Source organism: Pezoporus occidentalis, unplaced genomic scaffold, assembly GCF_034315485.1.
Source record: "Pezoporus occidentalis ecotype Australia unplaced genomic scaffold, CSIRO_AGI_Poc_V1 ctg6, whole genome shotgun sequence".
NCBI lineage: Eukaryota > Metazoa > Chordata > Aves > Psittaciformes > Psittacidae > Pezoporus > Pezoporus occidentalis.
This window is the reverse complement of record NW_026915943.1, coordinates 9,167,630-9,190,699: the sequence shown is the minus strand read 5'-3', so window position 1 is coordinate 9,190,699 and position 23,070 is coordinate 9,167,630. Positions and strand designations below refer to the sequence as shown.

The 23,070-nt window shown below is 43.8% G+C and overlaps 1 protein-coding gene, 1 long non-coding RNA gene and 6 other non-coding genes across 13 annotated transcripts in view; 7 read left to right on the top strand and 1 right to left on the bottom strand.

Moving 5' to 3' along the window:
• The first annotated feature begins 73 nt into the window (after window positions 1-73).
• LOC134174425 (small nucleolar RNA SNORA8) lies at window positions 74-212 on the top strand. The gene has a single exon (XR_009968641.1). It is a non-coding gene; the product is annotated as a small nucleolar RNA SNORA8 (small nucleolar RNA).
• A 363-nt stretch (window positions 213-575) lies between these two features.
• On the top strand, window positions 576-708 carry LOC134174417 (small nucleolar RNA SNORA1). The gene has a single exon (XR_009968633.1). It is a non-coding gene; the product is annotated as a small nucleolar RNA SNORA1 (small nucleolar RNA).
• Window positions 709-1,239: 531 nt separating this feature from the next.
• LOC134174387 (uncharacterized) lies at window positions 1,240-6,641 on the top strand. Its single transcript, XR_009968627.1, has 5 exons — window positions 1,240-1,444; window positions 1,973-2,050; window positions 2,743-2,797; window positions 4,650-4,724; window positions 5,679-6,641. It is a non-coding gene; the product is annotated as an uncharacterized LOC134174387 (long non-coding RNA).
• On the top strand, window positions 1,610-1,682 carry LOC134174424 (small nucleolar RNA Z40). Its single transcript, XR_009968640.1, has one exon. It is a non-coding gene; the product is annotated as a small nucleolar RNA Z40 (small nucleolar RNA).
• LOC134174418 (small nucleolar RNA SNORA18) lies at window positions 2,561-2,692 on the top strand. Its single transcript, XR_009968634.1, has one exon. It is a non-coding gene; the product is annotated as a small nucleolar RNA SNORA18 (small nucleolar RNA).
• Window positions 4,399-4,535, top strand: LOC134174415 (small nucleolar RNA SNORA8). Its single transcript, XR_009968631.1, has one exon. It is a non-coding gene; the product is annotated as a small nucleolar RNA SNORA8 (small nucleolar RNA).
• LOC134174416 (small nucleolar RNA SNORA25) lies at window positions 5,776-5,905 on the top strand. The gene has a single exon (XR_009968632.1). It is a non-coding gene; the product is annotated as a small nucleolar RNA SNORA25 (small nucleolar RNA).
• Window positions 6,642-8,063: 1,422 nt separating the features above from the next.
• The window catches only part of CEP295 (centrosomal protein 295), a 40,102-nt gene continuing 25,095 nt past the window's right edge, over window positions 8,064-23,070 (bottom strand). For 2 of the 6 annotated variants that reach the window (XM_062639318.1, XM_062639319.1), the window contains exons 18-28: window positions 22,783-22,921; window positions 21,137-21,361; window positions 19,664-19,818; window positions 19,250-19,412; window positions 16,208-16,845; window positions 15,276-15,449; window positions 12,093-12,210; window positions 10,636-10,839; window positions 9,591-9,690; window positions 9,028-9,127; window positions 8,064-8,231 (exon numbers count right to left, since the gene is read on the bottom strand). In XM_062639318.1, the coding sequence (XP_062495302.1) occupies window positions 8,184-8,231; window positions 9,028-9,127; window positions 9,591-9,690; window positions 10,636-10,839; window positions 12,093-12,210; window positions 15,276-15,449; window positions 16,208-16,845; window positions 19,250-19,412; window positions 19,664-19,818; window positions 21,137-21,361; window positions 22,783-22,921 (2,064 nt within the window). In that variant the 3' untranslated portion in view covers window positions 8,064-8,183. Of the gene's footprint in view, window positions 8,232-9,027; window positions 9,128-9,590; window positions 9,691-10,303; window positions 10,840-12,092; window positions 12,211-15,275; window positions 15,450-16,207; window positions 16,846-19,249; window positions 19,413-19,663; window positions 19,819-21,136; window positions 21,362-22,782; window positions 22,922-23,070 lie in introns of those variants that run through there. The other 4 variants (XM_062639320.1, XM_062639316.1, XM_062639315.1 and 1 more) reach the window with 4 other exon arrangements.

Here is a 23,070-nt window from a genome sequence, read left to right as displayed (position 1 = left end):
TGAACTTCAGCTTAAGGGTATCAGATTTCTTCAGGCAAGTACTATTTCTACAGCAAGTAACCAGACTGACTTATGCACTGGATGGTATCTGCACCCAGCAGTGTTTTCCTGGTGGGGTGTTCAAAAAGCAGTGCTACAGTATTTCAGCAGCTGGCATCGTTGGTTTCCATGCTTATGTGCTGGTTAAACTTGGTATTTCTGTTGAAACAAGTACATTAAAAGTTTCTTATTGGAAAGCTTGTAAAATGCAACATTGAGGAGCTATAATGATATTACTTGAAAATATTTCTTCTTAAAAGGGCATTCCTGTGATGTCTAGAACACAGTGGAAAGCATCTACTTGAGGGTAAGTATTGAGGAAATAGTTGTTTTTTTCTAGGTGGGGAGGTAGTTGGATGAGGATCATAAAAGCTCAAGTCTTAGGTTTTGCTTGCCTTTTTACAAGGAAGCGGGATTTGATTTTTGAAACACAAATCCAAGCACCAGATGGCAGATAAGTGACATGTTTCTGCTGAAGTTAACTGGCTGGGCTTCCAAACCAGAAGCTGTTCGGCAGCCATTGTGAAGAGTTGTTATGCCATGTTATTCAACAAATAGACACAACTCACTTGTGTGTCTGAATTGAAAAACGTGGCTAGAAAAGGAACAGGTTGTGCTTTCCTCACTGTATAGTTAATTGCAGTGGTGACAATGAGACCTGTAACAGGTTCACTTAGTGGGACAGCTATGCACTTTAGCTGAAAATGCAGCTACTGCAGAATCCCAAGGATGAGCTTGTTTAGATTCTGCATCCTGCCTACTAGAGGAAGTAGAATTAGCAGGTGGGGGAAGAACACTTGCAGCACTGCATTCTTGTAGATGGATTATTAGAGCATATTTGTAAGCTTTAAAATGTGATGTCATAGGAGTTTGCTTTGTCAGGTATCTCTCTTAGCTGTACCTCTGTGCCATAGCACTCTGGTTTCTCACATAGTGGATAGGTGCTGTTGGCAGTGGTGTGATAGCCTGGGCCATGGCTCTGATTTCAAAAAACCCGCTTTGGCATTACCATTCGGATAGCATAACTGGACCACAGTCTGCTTCATACTGGGGGAAAGTTCAGGTTAGATATTAGGAAGAAGCTCTTTACTGTGAGGGTGGTGAGGCACTGGAACAGGCAGCCCAGAGAAGTGGTGAATGCTCCATCCCTGGCAGTGTTCAAGGCCAGGCTGGAGAGCCTTGAGCAACATGGTTTAGGGTGAGGCATTCCTGGCCATGGCAGGGGATTGGAACTTGACCATCTTAAGGTCCTTTCCCACCCAAACCATTCTGTGATTCTATGATAGATACTCTTCATTCAGTATTTTAGTAACTTATTAAGACTTAAACTTCAAACTGTTACTCAGATGCAACAATTTACTTTTTAGGGAGTCCACCTGGTAGTCCGGTCTGAAGCAGCATCTTGGTAAGCTGGTGTGCAGATTGCTTTTTAACCCTTGCCTGTTGCAGGTTAGCTGGCTATATCTTGGTGAGCCTGTAAAATTGCTGTTTTCTTAACTGAGAAGATGCTGTGTTGCTTTAGAAAACATCAGAGCTTCTCTCCCCCTAAACTTGAGAATGCTGTGCGAAAACTTGTTGTGATGATTGGCAAGATGTTCAACTGCTCTGAAAAGAGTGAGTGAGAATGGCCTTTCTGAACAAACCCACCACACAAGCGTCCTTTTTATGGCACTTACTCTGGGCATCTTGAGTATTTAACATGCAGTGTTTTGTATAAGCAAAGGTGGTGACTATGTGTCTTTTATTTAAAATAAACAATTGAAGACGAGCTGTCAGGTGGAGTAGGAGAATATTCAGACGTTAAGCGTGATTCCACATAGGCTATCAGGAGTGCTTGTGATGGTTAGAACCACTTGAGTACCAAGCCCTGCTCTAGGTTCTGCTGGTTTGCGTGCACCCTATGTCAGTTTGTGACCTGATCCTGCCTTTACAGGTGGTATGTGATTAGAGAAGATGACAGAAGAAATGCCGGATGTCATTTCATGGGAATCTGAAGGCTCTTCTGGAGCTGGTTAGTATCACGCGAGGTTCTGAGTATTCCTTAATGGTGAAAGGGCTCTGGTTTTCAGTGGTGGGAAGTCTGTGTGACTTTTGGGGGGTTTCAGGGACTTGTTTCTACACTGTGTTACGGTGTTGTGATGTAGAATGTACTCTGTTTAGAACTGGTTTTGACTTTGATTTGTCCAAAACCATTTGTACAAATGTCTCAGTCAAAAAGGAGCTGATCAGCTTGATGTCTTGCACTGATAGCTTCATTTCTACAAGCAAGTTATGTTTAGCAGGGAGGTTAGAGGATTCTGTTTGTATACAGTTTTGTAGTTCATTCTCTTTGCCTTTCAGGTAACATTAACTTTTGCTATGAATGAGTTACACTAACAAAGGGGGAAGATGAAGTATCACTTACCCTATTTCTTCCCCCAAGTGTCTCGAAAGAAGTTAAAAAGACAATAGGTTCTGTATGAGATGACAGTTTCAGTCTGCTTGATTTTTACCTGTTGCTTTAGTTCAGAGTACCAGAAGTGCTGAGGTCTATCCCGATAGGATCTCTTCTGTAGGTTCGTGTCGTTGGAAATGCCTCACAGAATAAACTTGTGGTTTCGCTTTACCCATTGAACTACCTGTTAGTTCTGTGGGATAAAACTGCAAGACAGATGTTAATGTAGCATCCAGGGAGCTGTAATAACACATCATGTTCTCCTTTAGGTACTGGCTTGTGTTTTGGTACAAATAGCAAAGATGATTCAAGCGGAAAAGCTTGGTAAGAGTCAAGAGATGGTGTGTTTTGGGAGTTGAGGTGTAACTAACATGAATTGCATGGGATTTCTGTGCGGGTACCTGATCGCTAACACTTCTTGTGGTTTAAGTTTTCTGGATGGCTTATTCCTCCTTATGTTATGAAAGCATGAGAATTGTTTTGGTGGCTGTAGGTAAAGAGGCAGCACTATGCCATCTCTCTGAGCTTCAGGTGACTTACAAACATGGTGTGTTCTCCTGCATTTAGAATCACAGAATCAACTTGGTTGGGAAAGACCTTGATTCGGTTGATATGCTGGAGGGAAGGAATGCCATCCAGAGGGACCTTGACACACTTGTGAGGTGGGCTGATGCCAACCTCATGAAGTTTAACCATGACAAGTGCAAGGTCCTACACCTGGGTTGGAGCAATCCCAGGCACAGCTACAGGGTGGGCAGAGAAGAGATTCAGAGCAGCCCTGTGGAGAAGGACTTGGGGGTGCTGGTTGATGAGAAAATGAACATGAGCTGGCAGTGTGCACTTGCAGCCCAGAAAGCCAACCATATCCTGGGCTGCATCAAAAGGAGCGTGACCAGCAGGTCGAAGGAGGTGATCCTGCCCTTTACTCTGCTCTTGTGAGACCTCACCTGGAGTATTGTGTGCAGTTCTGGTGTCCTCAACATAAAAAGGACATGGAACTGTTGGAACAAGTCTAGAGGAGGGCCATGAGGATGATCAGGGGCCTGGAGCACCTCCTGTATGAAGACAGGCTGAGAAAGTTGGGGCTGTAGAGCCTGGAGAAGAGAAGGCTGCATGGAGACCTCCTAGCAGCCTTCCAGTATCTGAAGGGGGCCTATAGGGATGCTGGGGAGGGACTCTTCAATAGGGACTGTAGTGATAGGACAAGGGGTAATGGGTTAAAACTTAACCAGGGGAAGTTTAGATTGGATATAAGGAGGATATTGTTTCCTGTCAGGGTGGTGAGGCACTGGAATGGGTTGCCCAGGGAGGCTGTGAATGCTCCATCCCTGGCAGTGTTCAAGACCAGGTTGGACGAGGCCTTGGGTGATACGGTTTAATGTGAGGTGTCCCTGCCCACAGCAGGGGGGTTGGAACTAGATGATCTTAAGGTCCTTTCCAACCCTAATTATTCTGTGATTCTATGATTCTAAGATCAAGTCCAACCATTACCCCAGGACTACCAAGACCACCACCAAACCGTATCACCGAGATATCACTAAGATATCAAGAGATGCATGATAGTTTCATACTGAGCAGCAAATACTTGGGTAAAGGTTGGGGTTTAAAGAGTTTAATTTCTGAGCAGCTCAGCCAGTTTACTATATGCAGTTAAAATTTCTGGCTTCTGGTCTGTAGAGTGCAGTGTTTAAAGGAAACCAAGCAAAGTACTTTGAAAGAAGTATAAATCCTTCACAGTAAGAAGGATTGTAATATATTCCATGCCAAAAATGTGGAAGAATTCTGAAGCTGCTGTTTCCGTTAGGTGAAATCCACAGTGTGTTTTCCCTCAGGGTTGCATGGCAACTGCATCAGTAGACACTAACTGGTGCATACAAGCTTTACTGTTAAACGAGCAGTTGTGGATGAAAAAGCACTGTGGGTGTTGCACTGAATGGTATCTGCACCCAGCAGCATTCTCTGCTGGGGTGTTCAAAGATCAGTGCTACAGGAGGTCAGTGTTGGCATCGTTGGTTTTCATTGTGCTGTGTTTGTTAAACCTGGTATTATTGCTCGTACAGTTTTTGCCCTGCTCTGGGATTTGAGTGTACTCACTTTCTAGTTGCATGTTCAGTGTAAGAACTGGATACCTGTCTCTGGAACTCAGCAAGTGCATTCTGTCTGTTCTTTCTAACAGGTGCTTTAGGATACAGAGTAAAGTGGGTGTTGCTGTGTTGAAGGGATGAGCTGCAGAAGGTAACCTGTGTGACAGGTAAGCACCAAGATGCTGGTCAGTTCAGATGCTTTCATGCTACTTCATAGTTTGTATGTTAACTTGTGTGACTCTGGAACATGGAAGCCTCAGTAAACTGTTCTTGAGAAGTGTGGAAGTGGTTGTCTTGTAGAGAGAACTGGGCAGTTGTCAGCCCAAATTCTGGCAGTATTGAGCAGGCTGCTTATCTGCAAGTCACTGCGTGTGCCTGTATACTTTAAATGGATGTCACTGTTGTGCAGCAGTTTGTGCTGGTTTCTGAATTAGACTGCTGCTGGTTGTGAGGAGTTCCTCTGGACATGGAGTTTTTAACAGGTTGGATGGGGCTTGGGGTAACCTGGTCTAGTGGAAGGTTCCCTGCCTGTGGCAGGGGGTTGGAACTAGATGACCTTTAATGTCGCTTCCAACCCAGACCATCCTGTGATTTTTAGGCTTGTTGGTACACAACTTGGCTTATATATTGGCAGGACTGATTTGCCCTAATAAGGGATGGGCAACTGGAGTACTGATGTAAGCTCCAGATTTAGGTTATCACCAACCTAACAGCAGTGAGGAGAGGATCTGGTCATTACCAAGGCTGCCTGGGATGTTGCTGTTTCTGGTGAGCTGTGGACATGACCATAAAGCAAAGCCATCAGACTCCTGAACTGCCACATCATGTGGCACTAAGTCTGCTGGGAATAAAGCTTTTCTGTCAGTCATAGACATGCTGCTCCCCTCTGCTGCTAAAAACAAGTTCTGGCTGAGGTGCATGTGTGTGGCTGTATCCTTGGGCACCTCCAACACTGAAGCTACAGAGTAGCAAAAGCTCTAGTTAGAAAGGTTGTAACTTGGGCTCCAGAAGCTGCTGTTGAGAGGATTGTTGTTGTGCACACAGGAGCAAAAAAGCTTCTCTGCAATTTACACACAGTTTGTGAACTCTTCTCTAACCAAATCTGACTCCTTGACCCATAGTGTCTGCATGTGGGAGGCCTGAGGAACCCTGAGTTGCCATCAAAGTGAGTCTGAAGGTGAGTGCTTAGCAGAATGGCTGGTGCTACAGAGAAACTTGAGGTCACTTCAAAGAGGGTTTGCATGGCTGAGAAACCAGCAGCTCTTAACGCGGTGACCGCACAGTGAAATCCTCTGCAGGATGCCGTGGACACGTGTTGTGTGCTATGGTCTATTTATGAGGAGATAAACCCGATGTAGTTGGGCCTTTTGGACTAGAAAAGGATGTTTATCCACTGCCCTCAGGGTTTTTGAGATGTTGATGTAGGAAGAGGCTGATCAGTTTAATGCTGAAACCAGCTGACTTCCACAGCATGGAAAACTGAAGAACACGTTGATCCAATTGTGGCACAGGCTGTCTTGTAACTTCATTGCTGCTTACGTGTCCATGGAAGGACAGTGAAGCTGGTGAAGGGTCTGGAGCACAGGCTTATGGGGAACAGCTGAGGGAAGTGTGGTTGTTCAGCCTGGAGATAAGGAGGCTCAGGGGAGATTTTATTGCTCTCTACAACTACCTGAAAGGAGGATGGAGACGTTTGGGTGCTGGTCTTTTCTCCCAAGTATGAAGGGATAGAAGGGAAGGAAATAGCCTCAAGTTGTGCCAGGGGAGGTTTAGATTTAGATACTAGAAAAAATTCCTTCCCCAAAAAGGTTGTCAGGCATTGGAACAGGCTGCCCAGGGCAGTTCTGGAGCCACCATCCCTGGTGAGGTATTCAAAAGATGTGTAGATGTGTACAGGGGCATGGTTTAGTGGTGGATTTAGCAGTGCTGGGTTAAAGCTTGGACTCAATGAGCTAAAAGTGCTAACAGATGCTTTTCCTCTCTCAGGTCCTGGTGCTGTTGCTGCAAAGAACTGAATGGCTCTTCTAAAAACAACCCTATCCAGAGTGTTTCTTGCAGTAATTTATTATTAATCACTCAGCCTAACTCCCTGTTGCAGAATGACTCTTAAGAGCAGGACCATAGAGTTCTGGAGGACTGTTCAAGCAAGGCAGGGGGTGGCCCCCACAGGTGGCCGGAGACCGGACCTGGGAGGAGAATGTGGAGGAAGCTGTGGGGGCTAACCAATACTGTTATGCCAAGAAGGAGTGGCTGAATACCACTCCTATATATGTGTGAACTGCGTCACAAATAAATCAGAAGTTGCTTATCACCCATATTGGGTTGGCCTGTCTGCTTCTCCTCGCCGCTTACAACTCCCCTCACTGCTTTGGACACTGAAGTAGTGTGCAGTGTTTGGAAACTGGTTCAGAAGCACAGGAGCCTTTGTCCTTACCCTCTGTCACAACTTGCCTGCAGTGCCCTTGTGGGAGGATGTGAAGCTGCCAGCTTGCTGTTGCAGAAGACTCAAAGAGTATAGATCAAGTTTTAATTTGAGAGTAAAAGCTTTATCAGCTGTTTTCTCTCAGTTCCCTGTCCTGAACTTCAGGAGAGAATGTGCAGAATATCAGAATGTTTAAATAAAATCAATGTCAGAGAACTGCAGCCTGGGATTAGTTCCTGTTGCTCTGGTGTAAGCACATGGGGGTGTGTGCAAATAAATCATGGCAGCTGCTCCCCTGGCAAAGTGTAGGCTCAACCTCTTCCCCTGAGGCTGCAGCAAGAGTATTTTTGCATGAAAGCCTGAGGAGCCCTTGCAGAGCCACTACAGCCAAATGAGAGACCATTAATTGTTCTGCTGATTGTTCTGTTGCAAGAAGCCTCCATCTCTCCTCTCCATAGAATGACAAGCTGGTTTTGGCTTTGCTCTGAAATAGCTTCAGCAACTGCAGTACAAGCAACTGTACCAGGGACTGAAAAGCTCAGTGAAAACAAGCCTGAAGTGTAGTCGATGGCTTATCAAAAGTAAGCTCAAACTGTTCTGTATCTTAGATATGCAGCGAAGTGGCCCTGCGCTTCCACCTGCTCATGACCACATAGCAGGAGCTGAGCTTTGCATTTGTCCTCATGATGTAATTCCTTGGCTTTGAATCAGGAGCTTGGCAAATGTGGGTAGAAAGATGGAATTTGGAAGTAGTAACAGGGTAAAGGATTTATTTTCTTCCCTCCATGTGCTTTAGATACACCTCTTGACTGCATGAGTTCACATGTCCTCATCTTAAATCACACAGTGCAGAGAACAGATGAATGTTAAACTTCACAAAGGAAATGTCTTTCATCCGGAGGTGTCATCTTAAAAAGCTTTATTAGAAAATGCTTTATACATGTGTATTACAGGACGATCTGTCTTTAAAATACAGATGCCCATCCAGAAAGGCTTTTCAGTGTCAGTCTGAGACAAAGCACAACTACAGCAACAGTCAGTCTGCTGCTGTAGGGATCTTGGGAAAAGTGAGTTTGTTTACTCACAGTCTTCCTACAGCTTAAAGCTGAGGATTCCTCATGGCTCCACAATGAACTTAATGTAAGTGCAGTACTTTGTAGGCTCCTGGCCTGTACCAGGACAGTCTTGTTAAGTGTTCAGCCAGTCATGGTGCTTTCCCAGTTTTCTTGGCTCGTAGTTTTTCCAGCATCTTCTGCAAATAAAAAACATCATGCTAGTGTAGTGTAGCTTGAGTGACAGGACTAAAACATGTAACCTGGACATCAGTAACGGCAGAGCAGTGAGTCCAGCTACTGCTCCAAAACTCCTACAGGTCCGGGGGAACATGTGCTTATTGCTCTTTTTTCCTGTTAATGACGGGATTTGTAAAACAATGCAAGGGCAGCACTGATGTGTTCCCCTACAGAGAAGTTGAGGTGGTCAGTGCTAGACGCAGGATGTGGGTCTGGAGCCTCAGGAGCAGCTTCAGCCTGGCAGGACTATGAAGCACTTCAGCTGTGTGAGGCTTAGCAAGGGGACAGAGAACCAACAGCTTGAGGCCTCTGGTTCAGCCCCTGTTGTAGAGCAGCTACAGGCAAACCCAGAGGGGATCCTACAGCCTTTAGCTCAGGTGTGCTCAGCTAGGCACGATCTCCGGCTATCTGGAATAGCCAAAGCAGCCAGCCCCCACCCTCCCAAAACTGCCTTATAATGGACATTCAGTCACATTTAGACTAATAACCTCCCACTCTTCTGCCAAGTGGCCCTTCTAGCTGCTGAAAGCCCTAACAGCCTATTTTTGCTCCACCTCAAGTCACCAGAAAACCAACCTGAGGCTGTCACAGTGCTGGCAGGGAAATCCTGAACCAGGATATCCCTTAAAAGCCAGACTGGTTTGATGGTCACTGTTTCAGCTGTACTCACACCACACCTATGTCAGATTACTCTGAGTAGAAGCCTGGTGAAATGGGAATGGACCAGGTAGGACAATGTTGTATAAACTGTATTACCTTTTGAAACTCTTTAGCCTTTTCTCTGTTCTTAGCATAAGTTTCTTGCCTTGTTTTTTCTTCCTTTCTCATTTTTACTTCTGCAAGTTGATTATAAAGTCTGCACAAACAGTAGGGGAAAAATTGGTTTGTCAGAAGCAAGTGGCAAAGCTGCAGTAAGTGAACATTTTTAAAGGTTTATACTGTCTCAGTTGCTAGAAATTAAGAAATTCTGACTTCACTCTCCCATAATCCAGAGTCACATCAAATTCCTTTTTGGCTACTCCTAACCCCCAGTTCAGGGATGCAGTTGCTGCACATTGCCCTTAGTGCCAAGGTGCAATTGTGACCTTGGCTTCAGCTTTAATCTAGTTCTACATGAGCTGCCTCAGCAGGAAGAGGAAGCGGGTTTCTTACAGCCAGCACTGCGAGAGGGTTTCCCAGCAGGAAAACACAGTCAGCCTTTCTCTCAGTTCTGTGTTACACAGCACTGGGAGATCACAAACTGCTCTGAGTGGTCACCTTCACAACATACAGATGAACTGCTGGGTTTTAATCCATGCTTCTTCCACTTGTGTTCATACCTTGAAGTACGCTGACGCATTCCGGTTTCTCCAGAATTCCTGTCCCCTGGAGAAGACACTTCTACTTTCTTCAACTGACTGGCAACTGCACCTTTTTTTCCTAACAAGAAAGACAAATCTTAAATTTACACCTTTAGTCCAGCTAATGCAAAAGCTGAGAAGTTTTCCATGGGTTTTAAAGGACATTACAAAGATAAGCCAGCAGAATGCAGGATGGACCTGATGGAGGTGATGTCTTGTGTTAAAGCCTCACAGTCTCCCTCATGAGGCTGCTGCCTGCACTTTAATCCAGCTGTGCTTCCCACCAGCTGCCTTCCAGCTCCCCATTTTCACAGATGCATCACAGAATCAACTAACCTTCAAGATCAAGACCAGCCATTACCCCAGGACTTCCAGGATCACCACCACATGTCACTAAGGACCTCACATACATGGATTTTGAACATTTCCAGGGATGGTGACCCCACCACTTCCCTGGGCAGCCTGTTCTAATGCTTGACAACACTTTTTGTGAAGAAATTTTTCCTCATCTCCAATCTAAACCTCCCCTGGTGCAACTTGAGGCATTACCTCTTGTCCCATCATTTCTTACCTGGGAGAAGAGACTGGCACCCAAACCTTGCTCCATCCTCCTTTCAGGTAGAGGAGGATAAGGTCGCCCCTGAGCTTCCTTTTCTCCAGACAAAACCCTCCCAATTCCATCAGCCATTCTTCAGCAGACCTGTGCTCCAGCCCCTTCACCAGCTTTGCTGCCCATCAGTTCCCTTAACATGGTTGCTCTTTGATAAACAACTGTGATTTGCAGAAACACGAGTACAAACATGTGGGCAGAAGGTAAAAACAGGATGAAGACCCATAAGGGCCTCTGTGACACTGAGGAAGTGGCCAGGCAGTGGGGAAAAAGTTGCCCACATCCCTGAGAAGACAAAGAATAGCCTAGTCTGCAGTAGTAAAGATGCAACAAGTGTGAAATTTTGCTCTTCTTGGACGCAAAACAGCACCTGAAAGGATATCCAATGATGTGTTTGGCCCCAGATAAACCTACCAGAGATAGGAGAAGACTCTTTTTGCCTGCTTAACTTCTCAGACTTTCCTCTGTGAGACCGCCTGGCTTCTGGTTTCTCATTTGCTCTCTCTTTAGTTTTTATTCCTTCTACTCTTTTCAGGGATTTCTGGATGAAGTTCTGCTTCCGTTTTAAGAAAGATTCTTGCAAGCTTCCGGGTGCAGCCGCAAACTCCAACACCATCACTGTGAGAGAAGGTGAACAGGCTGAACATTCCTCACTTGTAGCCATGAGCAGCATCACCTCTAGCAAGTCAGTATCACCTCTAGCCACTTGTGCAAGTCAATGTATTTCTCCTAAAATGCTGAACGTGACTATTTTGGTAAATCACACTGTTGAGAGTGACATTATGAGTGATGAGCAGCAGTTCAGGCCTATGGAATCTAATAACTAGTGGTTCTGCCAGGACAACTGTGACAAATAAAAGCATCTTGATGCCTCAAAACATAATCAAGGACCTAAGAAGTCCTTGACACAGTTAAGTTCTGCCAATTCCTGTCTTTCATGTTACTGTTGCTCATCCTTGACAAAACATGCTTCAGTGTTTTACTGATGTCCCACACTGTCAGAATAGTTAAAAACACATTCTTTGGCTACAGAGCTTGGGCCTAGAAGGAAATAAAAACCAAGTAACAAAATATGATAGTAATGATAACACACAACAGAATTTTTCAAAATTAAGTAGTTGTAACACAACCCCCCCCAACATATTGTAGGTATAAGACACATGTTAAACCTGGGGAAAATGTACTACAGCTCAAGCCTGAGCAGCAAGAGGCACATGCCTAAGTAAAAGATGCTTCACATTTTTTAAGGGACAGGTGTATATAATTAACGATTTTAATACTATAAAGACCTTCTCTATCTCAACTTCAGTATAGTGAAGTACATGAAGTATGTATTCAGTACACTGAATATACTTCACTATATTGGGTTCAGCTCTGGAGCCCCCAGCACAAGAAGGATGTGGACCTGCTCAAGAGTCCAGAGGAAACCATGACAATGCTCCGAGGGCTGGAGCACCTCTCCTGTGGAGACATGCTGAGAGAGTTGGGCTTGTTCAGCCTGGAGAAGAGAAGGCGCTGGGGAGACCTTGAGCAGTGCCTAAAGGAGACTGCAAGAAATCTGGAGATGGACTTTTTACAAAGTCATGTAGTGACAGGATAAGGGGAAATAGCTTTAAACTGGAAGAGGGGAGATTGAGATTAGATATGAAGAAGAAATTCTCCCCTGTGAGGGTGCTGAGGCGCTGGCACAGGGTGCCCAGAGAAGCTGTGGCTGCTCCAGCCCTGGCAGTGTTCAAGGCCAGGTTGGATGGAGCTTGGAGTAACCTGCTCTTGTGGGAGGTGTCCTTGCCGATGGCAGGGGGGCTGGAACTGGATCATCTTAAGGTCCCTTCCAACTCAAACCAGTCTGTGATTCTACGACTGACACTTACCTGCAGTCTGACGTGATGGGAGGTGACAGTCATTGGGACTCCGAGCTTTGGAAGAACTGTCAGGCCTTGCAAACACCGAATAATCTGCATCTGGAACTAGTGGCAGAAATTCTCTCTCCTGTTTCAGAAGGAATCAGTGATGGAAGTGCTTAAAATACACAACAAATTTGAGTGAAGTGGCAGTGCTGTACCAGTAACACAGACCCAATGCAGATACAAGATGTACTCTTTTGCCTTGATAGCAGATGCAAGAACACCAGAAAGGAATCCTGGTGGTAAGCATTCAAAAGCTACTTTCTAGAAAACATTTTAAAACTTAAAATAATCCATTAAAGATCCTTTGCCCACCAGATCTCACCTGCTGGTTCTTAACACAGGGCTGTGTAACTCCATCCCAATGGATGTGTTTTTCTTCCCTCTGGTTCTCCCCACTACGCTCACTGCTCTGTCCCTTTACCCCATTCGCAGCTGAAGGTGACACCTACTGCCCAAATACAGCCTCCAGCCACCCACCTCCACTTTGTTACACCTTTTGTGTACTTTGTCCACACTTTGGTTACTTTGCAGACCCATCCTTGAGCACTTTTAGGGTCTGTTCTAGATGCCTCACACAACTGGATCATGGTTTTATCTAACAGAGATGACTTGGGTCTACGTTACTGCTGTGCCACCCAAGCCATTACAAACCAGTACCACTACGATTCACTGCCTTTGCTTCACATAAGCACAAGCATGCCATAGGCACATGAAGCATGGCAGGACGATGAGCTGACCATACTTTCCCCATAGACCTCAAACTGCTGTGTGGGCCTGGTTAGCTCCATCCACAAGGGAAGGGATTTGTCCTTTTTTTCCCTGTTTAGTTTGTAGCTTTGTCCCACCCTCTCCTATCAATTCAAGTCTTCAACTAATGGGATACAAGTTAGTCTTGTCAGCAAGACAGTTCTATTTCACAGTATCACAGTATGCTAGAGATTGGAAGGGACCTCAAAAGATCATCTAGTCCAATCCCCCTGCCGGAGCAGGAACACCTAGATAATGTTACACAGGAATGTGTCCAGGCGGGTTTTGAATGTCTCCAGGGAAGGAGACTCCACAACCTCCCTGGGCAGCCTGTTCCAGTGTTCCGTCACCCTCACCGAGAAGAAGTTTCTTCTCAAGTTTAAGTGGAACCTCTTGTGTTCCAGTTTGTACCCATTACCCCTTGTCCTGTCATTGTTTGCCACTGAGTAGAGCCTGGCTCCATCCTCGTGACACTCCCCCTTTATATATTTATAGACACTTATAAGGTCACCCCTCAGTCTCCTCTTCTCCAAACTATAGAGACCCAGCTCCCTCAGTCTTTCCTCATAAGGGAGATGCTCCACTCCCTTAATCATCTTAGTTGCTCTGCGCTGGACTCTCTCCAGCAGGTCCCTGTCCTTCTTGAACTGAGGGGCCCAGAACTGGACACAATATTCCAGATGGGGTCTCACCAGGGCAGAGTAGAGGGGAAGGAGGACCTCTCCCGACCTACTACCCACCCCCCTTCTAATACACCCAAGGATGCCATTGGCCTTCTTAGCCACAAGGGCACAGTGTTGGCTCACGGTCATCCTGTCGTCCACTAGGACCCCCAGGTCCCTCTCCCCTACACTGCTCTCTAACAGGTCGTTCCCCAACCTATACTGGAACCTGGGGTTGTTCCTGCCCAGATGCAGGACTCTACACTTTCCCTTGTTATATTTCATCAAGTTACTCCCTGCCCAACTCTCCAGCCCGTCCAGGTCTCGCTGGATGGCAGCACAGCCTTCTGGCGTGTCAGCCACTCCTCCCAGCTCAGTGTCATCAGCAAACTTGCTGATAGTACACTCAATTCCCTCATCTAAATCGTTGATGAATATATTAAATAATAGTGGTCCCAGTACTGACCCTTGAGGCACTCCACTAGTTACAGGCCTCCAACTAGACTCTGCCCCATAGACTACAACTCTCTGGCTTCTCTCCTTCAGCCAGTTCACAGTCCACCTCACTACCTGATCATCCAGACCACACTTCCTCAATTTAGCCGTGAGGATGCTGTGGGAGACTGTGTCAAATGCTTTGCTGAAGTCAAGGTAGACCACATCCACCGCTCTGCCATCATCCATCCACCGTGTTATTTCCTCATAAAAGGCTAAGAGATTGGTCAAACATGATTTCCCCTTGGTGAAGCCATGTTGACTGCCCCTCATAACCCTCTTATCCTTGATATGCCTTAAGATGGCACCAAGGATAAGGTGTTCCATCACTTTCCCAGGGACGGAGGTGAGGCTGACCGGTCTATAGTTACCCGGGTCCTCCTTCTTGCCCTTTTTGAAGACTGGAGTGACATTTGCCTTCCTCCAGTCCTCGGGCACCTCTCCTGTTTCCCAAGACTTGGTAAAGATGATGGAGAGCGGTCTAGCAATGACTTCTGCCAGTTCCCTCAGCACCCGCGGGTGCATCCCATCTGGACCCATGGATTTATGGATGTCCAGATTGCTCAACTGATCTCTAACCCATTCCTCATCGACTAAGGCAAACCGCTCCGTCGACCTGACTTCATCTAAGGTCTCAGGGGTACAGGGCTCTTCAGGACTGCCTGCAGCAGAGTAGACAGAGACAAAGAAGGCATTCAGTAACTCTGCCATCTCTGTATCTTCTGTCACCAGGGCACCCATCCTGTTCATCAGTGGGCCTACATTGCCTCTGGTGTTAGTTTTATCTGCCATGTATTTGAAAAAGCTCTTTTTGCTGTCCTTGACCCTTCTCGCCAGGTTTAATTCTAAGGAGGCCTTAGTCCTCCTAGCTGCCTTCCTACATCCTCTAGCAGCAGCCTTATATTCCTCCCAAGTGGCCAGCCCCTCCTTCCATGACCTGTAAACTCTCCTCTTCCACTTGAGCATACCCAGCAATTCCCTATTTAGCTATTTCTCAGCAGAAGTCTTCCCAAACTAACTGCACTGATATGACAAGGTAGTGATTTTAAGGAATAGCCCAAATTTAAGATCTATTAGATCTGTGTGGAAAACAGCATCGAACAAAGATGATCCAAGCAATTACTAAGCACAGATAATCCTAACATCGCTTTGCAACAGTGGATTAACTGCTACAGTGAGGCCTCTCCTTATTAGGATTAAGCCTAAGTTAAAATCATAATTACGTTAGATAATAAAGACTCACCTCAGTAAAAACATGAAATTCAGACTGATCCACAGCAGCTGGGCTGCTTATTTTATCCTCCTTAATCTTCCCTTGGTTACTGTGTTCAATGTCTGATTCTGCAATACTGATGTCATTTGAGCTTATCAGAGTGAGCTCAGGCTCTTCCATAATACCACACCCTGACTCCGTCTCCTAGAAAACAAATTACACAAGACATCAGTGTAACAAAAAAGGACATAAAATCACTATTCCCAGCAACAGCTGTTATCTTGTCAGAAAGAGGAGGCTCATTCGATGTACAGAATGAAGAAAATCTGCCCCCAAGCAGGAAGTGAAATGCAGAGAGCACTTTGCCTGAGGTTTTGACATGTGCAAACCCTGGAAACTAAGTCCAATGCAAAGTATGTTATAGACCAGTGTTAAAAAAGCCTAAACAAATAACCCAAAGAACAAGAAAATCTCCCCCTCTCCTCCACTCACCTTCAGTTTAAACTACTCAGCTCTAGGGCAAACTTTTTATCTATCTTCTTTTAAAGCTACATCAAAGCTGTTACCTTAAGTTTGCTTATGCTTTGATTATTTACCTCCTTCAGGCTTCTAAATGGGTGTAGGGGCTGCTCAGTGAGGTACCTGTGCCATGCAATGCAGATACATATGCAGTACCAACTGGTGCTGGGAGAGGGAGATGCAATGGAGATATAGCTTCCACAACAATCATGAGATCTGCAGCTCATTTTAGGTACTGATTATTTCAGTGCCATGATCTGAAAGCAGTAGTAGGACAGAAGTCCAGGAAACACATGGGTCTTAAACTAGAACCATCAAATCCCCATTTGCCAAGCTTTCAGATATTAAAGGCCTAAAATAACTTGGTGCAACAACACACAGAGAAAAAAAGCTAACGATGAAGCCTGCACAAATGACTGCTTTTGGAAATCTGTTCTACTCACCCAGACTGGAATAGAGCATGAGCTTCTGGGCACAGGACGAGAGTGTTTCTCATGTCTTTCTAGGACAGAACCACTCTGTTGTACAACAGCCTGGAAACGGAGGTCTGAGTCTTCCAAGTTGGTTTCTCTGGGAATCCTGAAAGATTTTTGTTCATCTGGAAAGCTTTGATCTGGCTTTTTTGTATGTCTATTGCACTGAGAATCCAGCTCCACAGCTTTATTTGCTTCATGTAAATGAACTGATCTTTCAGGAAGCTTAACAAACTTCTTCTCCAGTATCTCCACAGCTGATTTTTCAGAAGACATGGTCTCTTTTAGTGAGTGTTGAGGGGAAGTGTCATCCACTGTACCTGGTGTGGTATTTAGAGGATAAAATTCTTGCTCTTCCAGTGGATTCAGGCTTTCATTTTGCGGATCCTCCATTGAACTCTGCAGATCAATAGATTCCATATTTCTTGCCAGCTCTTTGTATTCTCTGGCAGGTGAAATACACTTCTCATTGCCCTGCTTTCTCATTCCAGGGGTTTGGTCAGAACATCCCTGTAACACAGCACTAACGTCCCCTAGCTGATTCGTGTTCCGACAGTGACTGCTCAGAGTAGATTCTAATGGCAATGGGTGAAAAGATTCCTCAGATCCTGTTACAAAAATTATCAACAGTCAAAATTCTGGCCAACACAACAGAATTTCCACTTCAAAAAGTCCCTCCCTAGTATGGTTTTTCAGTAATGTATAATAAAAAGTATAGCAAATAAGAAGAAACATTTTGTTTAAAACCAGTCTACTTATGTTTCCTCAGACTTAACACTGCTAACATTACATAAAATGGTTTCTTCACTGTACACAAAGCAACTTCAAGAAACAACACTTTCTGCTGCTTCTTAGAATATGTTTAAGATACAGGGAAGAATTTCTTCCTCATGGGAGTGCTGAGGCGCTGGCACAGGTTGCCCAGAGAAGCTCTGGCTGCCACATCCCCTGACAGTGTTCAAGGCCAGGTTGGACGGGGCTTGGAGCAACCTGGGCTAGTGGAAGGTGTCCCTGCCTGTGGCAGGGGTTGGAACTGGAGGAGCTTTAAGGTCCCTTCCAACCCAAACCATTCCATGAATCTACGATTCTGTTTTTAGGAACAGACTTTGTGATGATGCTGACATAACTACATTGAAAGTCAATGGATTTTACAATTTACTGTCTGTAAATGGAAGTCCTTTGAGTCTTTTTCTGCCTCCAACAGAGTCTAAAACAGGAGGAAAACAAACCAAAACACCTTTAATTGGGCAGAAACTCTTCAGAGTAGAAGAAGACATCCAAATTGTAACAATGACTGATGTTCCTACAAGTTACAACACTGTACCCTAAATTACCTTTCCCTTAGGATCTGTGCATACAAACTGAGATACTATTTCTCTTCCAGCAGAGGCCTGAAAAGAGGAAGACCAGGTATCAGCATTTTTTGTTACCATGGAGGCATTTCAGCAGTACAACATGTGCCAAACAAACAACAGGACTGTTTCATAGAATCACAGAATGGTTTGGGTTGGAAAGGACTGTAAGTTCCTCCAGCTCCAACTCCCTGCCACAGGCAGGGACACCTTCCACTAGAGCAGGTTATTCCAAGCCCTATCCAACCTGGCCTTGAACACTGCCAGGGCTGGGGCAGCCACAGCTTCTCTGGGCAACCTGTGCCAGTGCCTCAGCACCCTCACAATCAAGAACTTCTTTACATGTATTCATTTCTGACCCAAGTTTGATCACATTGGTTGCACATACTCCAGCACCATCCTAGCAACAGGCTTTTTACACACACAGGAATACACCACATGAATCTTTAACAATTTCCTTTAAGTATTTTTTTTTTGTGTTCTTTGACACCTTCAAAATATCTAGTTCTAACTGCATAAGGAATATTGTCCCCTGATAATAGCTGTTCACAGCAAGTGAGGAATTACACTGCAACATCAGCCATCAAGAGACAATTCTCCCAATGATGGACTTAGGTATCAACCTACCTTGAACTGACAACCCAAAACAGTTTTGACTTGCTTAGCCTGTTGCCCATCTTATTTTCCACCCGGTTTTAAAGCACAACAATAATTAGTTTGGGATTATAAAACCACTTAAGGGATGGGGAGATAGTGCAGTTAAATTTAAAGCACAAAGATTGTTCGTATAAGCAATTTAGAAATAGAATGTTTTGAAGTTTTGAATGTTTTGTTCTGAGAAGAGCTTCAAAAATATTAAGATCACTGCTAGCTGCATTTGGAATTTTAGATTGGTTCTTTAGCATACATAAACTTAACTTGAATTCAACATGAAAAAGTATTTTTGCTGTTATGAGCTGCAGTTAACTTAATGCTGCTGTAGAATCATAAACTTTTAATCTACTAAATTAATTACTACACTGTAATCTAAAAGTTATTTCCTTCCTCTCTTTTCCCTTTTATTTTGTAGATAAAGCCACTGCATAATCAGACCACGTACCACAGTGTGCAGTACATAATGACTGCCTGTGTGATTTAAGAGTGGAGAAGGAAACGCAGTGGTTTCTTGAAGGATGCAATGGATCAAAGACAAATGAGTCAGGTGAGAGATTTTAACACATACTCCTCAAAATTTTAATCAATTTTTGGAACTTCCTTAATTTCCTCAAACTTGAGCAGTGATGGATATCCATGAATAAATATTTGGAAAAGTACCTGAACTGACAGTTTCAGCCAGAGTTGATATTTCTTCACTAACATCATAATTACTGCACAAGTAATAAGTAACACAATACCCATTACAGTGACTTGAATATGCAGGTCTGCTTTTGTATTAAAGTCACAACTATTGAGGAAACAAAACTTCAAGAGTTAGGAGTTCTGCCCATTAAAGGTAGTGGAGAAGACTGTGTGTGAGAGCAGCAGCACAGTTAAGACATTTCAAGGCAGGACTGACAGACAAGTGAAGAGTTCCTTCCCAGTTTCAACACAGCAAACCTGGTATCTACATACTGGCAACAGGCTGGTTCTGAAAGCACTGATCCGACTGTGCTGCACATACCTGGAGAAAGGTTTCCTTCAACAGACTGCTCTTCTGGTGTACCGTTGTTTGGCCTGTTTGTTGCCAGACTAGAAGGCAGACTGCTTCTTTGTATAGTCAAACTGGAGTTTCCCACTTCCAGAGATGTGGAAGCATCTTTACTTTGAGTTGAAAATTTTGAAGTCTAGTGGCAGGAAGACAAAAATGATCTTGATTAAAGATTCAGTTTCTCAGAAATATGAAAGATGAAAAGCTAACAGTAATTGATTTTTGGATCACTTATCTGCTATAACCAGCAAAAACGCTTTCAGTTCTACATGTACCAAAAATCATTTTTGCATTTCTTCTAAAGAGAAAACAGTACAGGCATTATACATTTAAAATCCTACAGAAATCTTAAGCTCAAGTATTTCCTCCAGAGATTTTCTGTAGTACCTTGCTAAATTCTCTACTGTCTTGTGAAATTCTGTGTTGAGAACAGGATGATGAAGTATCAAAGTCAAGACTTGCTTCCAGAGGCTGAAAGAACTGGTGCTGGAAGTTTGGAAGAGGTCTCTCCATTTCAGCAAAATCGAGTTCAGCTGTTAGAGCTGTAAAAAAAGACGTTGCTATAAAAACAAACCCACCCCACTACCCCAACACCCCTCTCATAAAAAGCCCATGGACACATCACACCTTACTTCTATATGCAGTGAGTAAAGCAGATATAGTTCTGAAAGTATACAAATGAGCTTGCAGAAAAAATAAATCTTTACAGCATTCAATTCTTTCACCCTGATACAACACAGGTATAAAAGCAGCAGAAAAGTGCTACACTGATGCAATTTGTTTTTAAATGAAAAGCTGAAGCCTGTAAGTGTTCTGTTAAGCACTTGTGAGACTGCAGAAGCACTATAGGCTTCCCAGTACAAAACCCACAGTGACAGAGGAGCAAGTCCAGTGAGGAGCCACAAGGACGATTCAAGAAAGGAAGGATGAAGCAAACAATGTGCAAAGAGAAACTGAAAGATTGAGTTTGTTCCATCTTAAGAAAAGGATCTGGGGTGTGGGGGAAAGGGCAGAGAAATTTCTGTTGTCTTCTACAGTATAGAGAAGATGCAGTCAGGCTCTTGAAGATACTCAGTGAAAGAAAGAGAGAAAATGGACGTAAAATGGAACACAGGAAATTCTGGCTGGAGGAGAGGGAAGAGAGGGGAGGGAGAGAAGAAAGTTGGTAAAGTATTGCCCAGGATGTGTAGAATCTCTGCCCCCAGAGATACCCAGACTCACCTGGGCAAGGCCTTAAGCAACCTGGTCTCAGCTTGCTCTGCTGTGAGCAGGAAGAACTTGGACCATGTAACCAGAAGTCCTTGCTGGTCTAGATTAATCTATAATTTTATGATTCTAGGTATTCAAACATTCCAGGAGGAAGCAGTTCATTCAAATACTAGCATTAACTTCATGATAACCAAGAAAGATGTTCTTATTTTCATGAAACACCACATTGTTCTAGAGAGCACAGAACTCCCACCTGTCTGATAATCAGTTTCATCAATTCTGTGACCCTACATGAATAATAAAGTGTTAGATATTATTGTCTCTACCTTCCTGAGAGGAAAAGTTGTGCATAAACAAGTGACAGGATTGACAGAGATAACAAACAGCCTGGCCATGGTAGCAGGAAGCTGCATAAAACTAAACTACGATCAGACACTTGACCAGACTACCCTTTATTTTTTTGCTCCACCATTACACTATGTGGACATAAAGCAAAGCACAAAGAACATGGAAGCAGCAAAGGTGTCGCATGTAGAATCCTTGCTGAATTTAAAATATGTTGAGTATAAATGCTACAGACTAACATATAACATTGAGTGAACTACTGTATGAGGAGAGCACAGCACAAAGATGTTTTAAAATGGTGAATACCTTGGAAACGTGTATTGTCCTCTAAGTAGGAGCTCAAGTCTCCAGTAGATTTCTCCAAGATCTGATTTTCTCTGTAAGGGTACATCTCTCCTTCAGGCAGCTGAGTTTCAGATGCCCCAGACAAATTCTCTTGCCTGTGCCTCAAGGCAAAAGGCAGTGAGGGCTTCCAAGGGCACCTTGCTGTTTCTCTCAAAACCCCATCTTCTGTACTATCAGAAGACAATCCTGAAACAGTAAGCTAGATGTTCATGGTTTGCATACAAACCACTTATATGAAGTCATCTGAAACGGCATTGCTTAATATCCTGAAATACTCCTATCCTGAAATACTGAAAGAAGCTCCCTAAGGAGCTCTGGGGTTTTGTTTAACTGTCTCCTGTCAATGCTGCCATAAACCTTACCACAGATTTCCAGAAATTTAAGTTGACACTATCTAGTTAGGTAGTAGTCAGCCCAGCTTAGCACTTTGAGGCTATGTAGACTTACGAAGTACTGAAACAGAAAAATCAGAAAAGAATTAATACAGAAGTTTCATGCTAACTAGCATATTCTTACCTCCTACTGCATATAGATATGATGATACATAATGTGATCTTGACCATCATTATGGCATCACGTAGCTATTTTATTCATGCTTAAACAGAAACTGCCTAATACCAACACAAGAAACCAGAGGGAATCAAGGCAATCAAAATGGTGCTTCTGGTTAGTGCACCCACCCCTCTTTGCCTCTGTGCTTACAGAAGAATTGCTCAAAGCTCTTAGGAAAGGTCACTGCTAAGCACTGAGTGTAGGGTGCAGACATAGCCAGACTTGAAAAACTCATTCATGCAACTGAGTATGAAACTGTTGGTATTTTTCTTCCATAACTAAACAACAACAGAAAAAAAGTCTACAAACAAATGATCTCAGGATTTGCTTTACCCTTATGTCAATAAAGCCCAGATTTGTTACCTGAGTTATGAAGTTTAATACTCAAAATAATGCCAGTTTAGAACATGAGGGTTAAGATGAGCTGCTGAAATCTCAGGCTGTAAAAAATGTAGTCTTTGATGTATAAACATGGAATAGAGGAGCAACTATGTATGTATTATAAAGGAGTTGTTTTTAATGTTATGACTAACAAGATGAAGAGGCAGACTGCAAGGAGGATGTGCACACATATTTCCCAGAAAACTATTACAAGTTAATATGGCATTCAAATAACATTTTCACAGATAAGTTATGAAGAACTCCTACTGTGACAAGCAGATATTGGAACAATGCTCTTCACAGCAAGACAACACTCACAGCTCTGTACCACTGACATACTGATTAGAAAACTTTCATCAGTGTATCATTTGGGGATCAGGTTGTTTTAATACCTTGCCACTTGAAACCTGCTGGTGTTACAGTTGCTTCATGAAATCCCAAATATCCTTTGCCAGAGCAGATGTAGTAAGGTTATTATAAAAGTGAAAAAATCATGAGCACATAATGGAGCCTTCTAGTTACACTCAACTGTGAGAAGTATTAATCATTCTTAAGTGAAGCTCCATATTAGTTTATTTCAGAAGAACTTCTACCCAGTGAGTTAGAGCCATTCTGCTGTAAAATAAACACAACACTTACATTTACTTTTAGAAGAACAAAACCCAAACGCTTACCAGAGTCAACAGGGTTTACATCCAACACTTCACTAGTCAGAAAGCTTCCGGTGGAAATAGTTGACGATAAGTCACAGGGTATTTCTTGCATTAATGCCTCTGAACCCAAGTCTGTGGATCCTACTTTAGAAAGTGCTTCCTAGGATGAATAAACACACCTATTACCATGAGTTCAGATGTCCATAATTAAAGCTTTTAAACCAGGTATTTTATCCTGAGCTCAGTTCAAGTGTAGAAGCCCTCATGTTCTGCACAGTCAGGCAAATACAGGTTCATCATAGCTCAGTA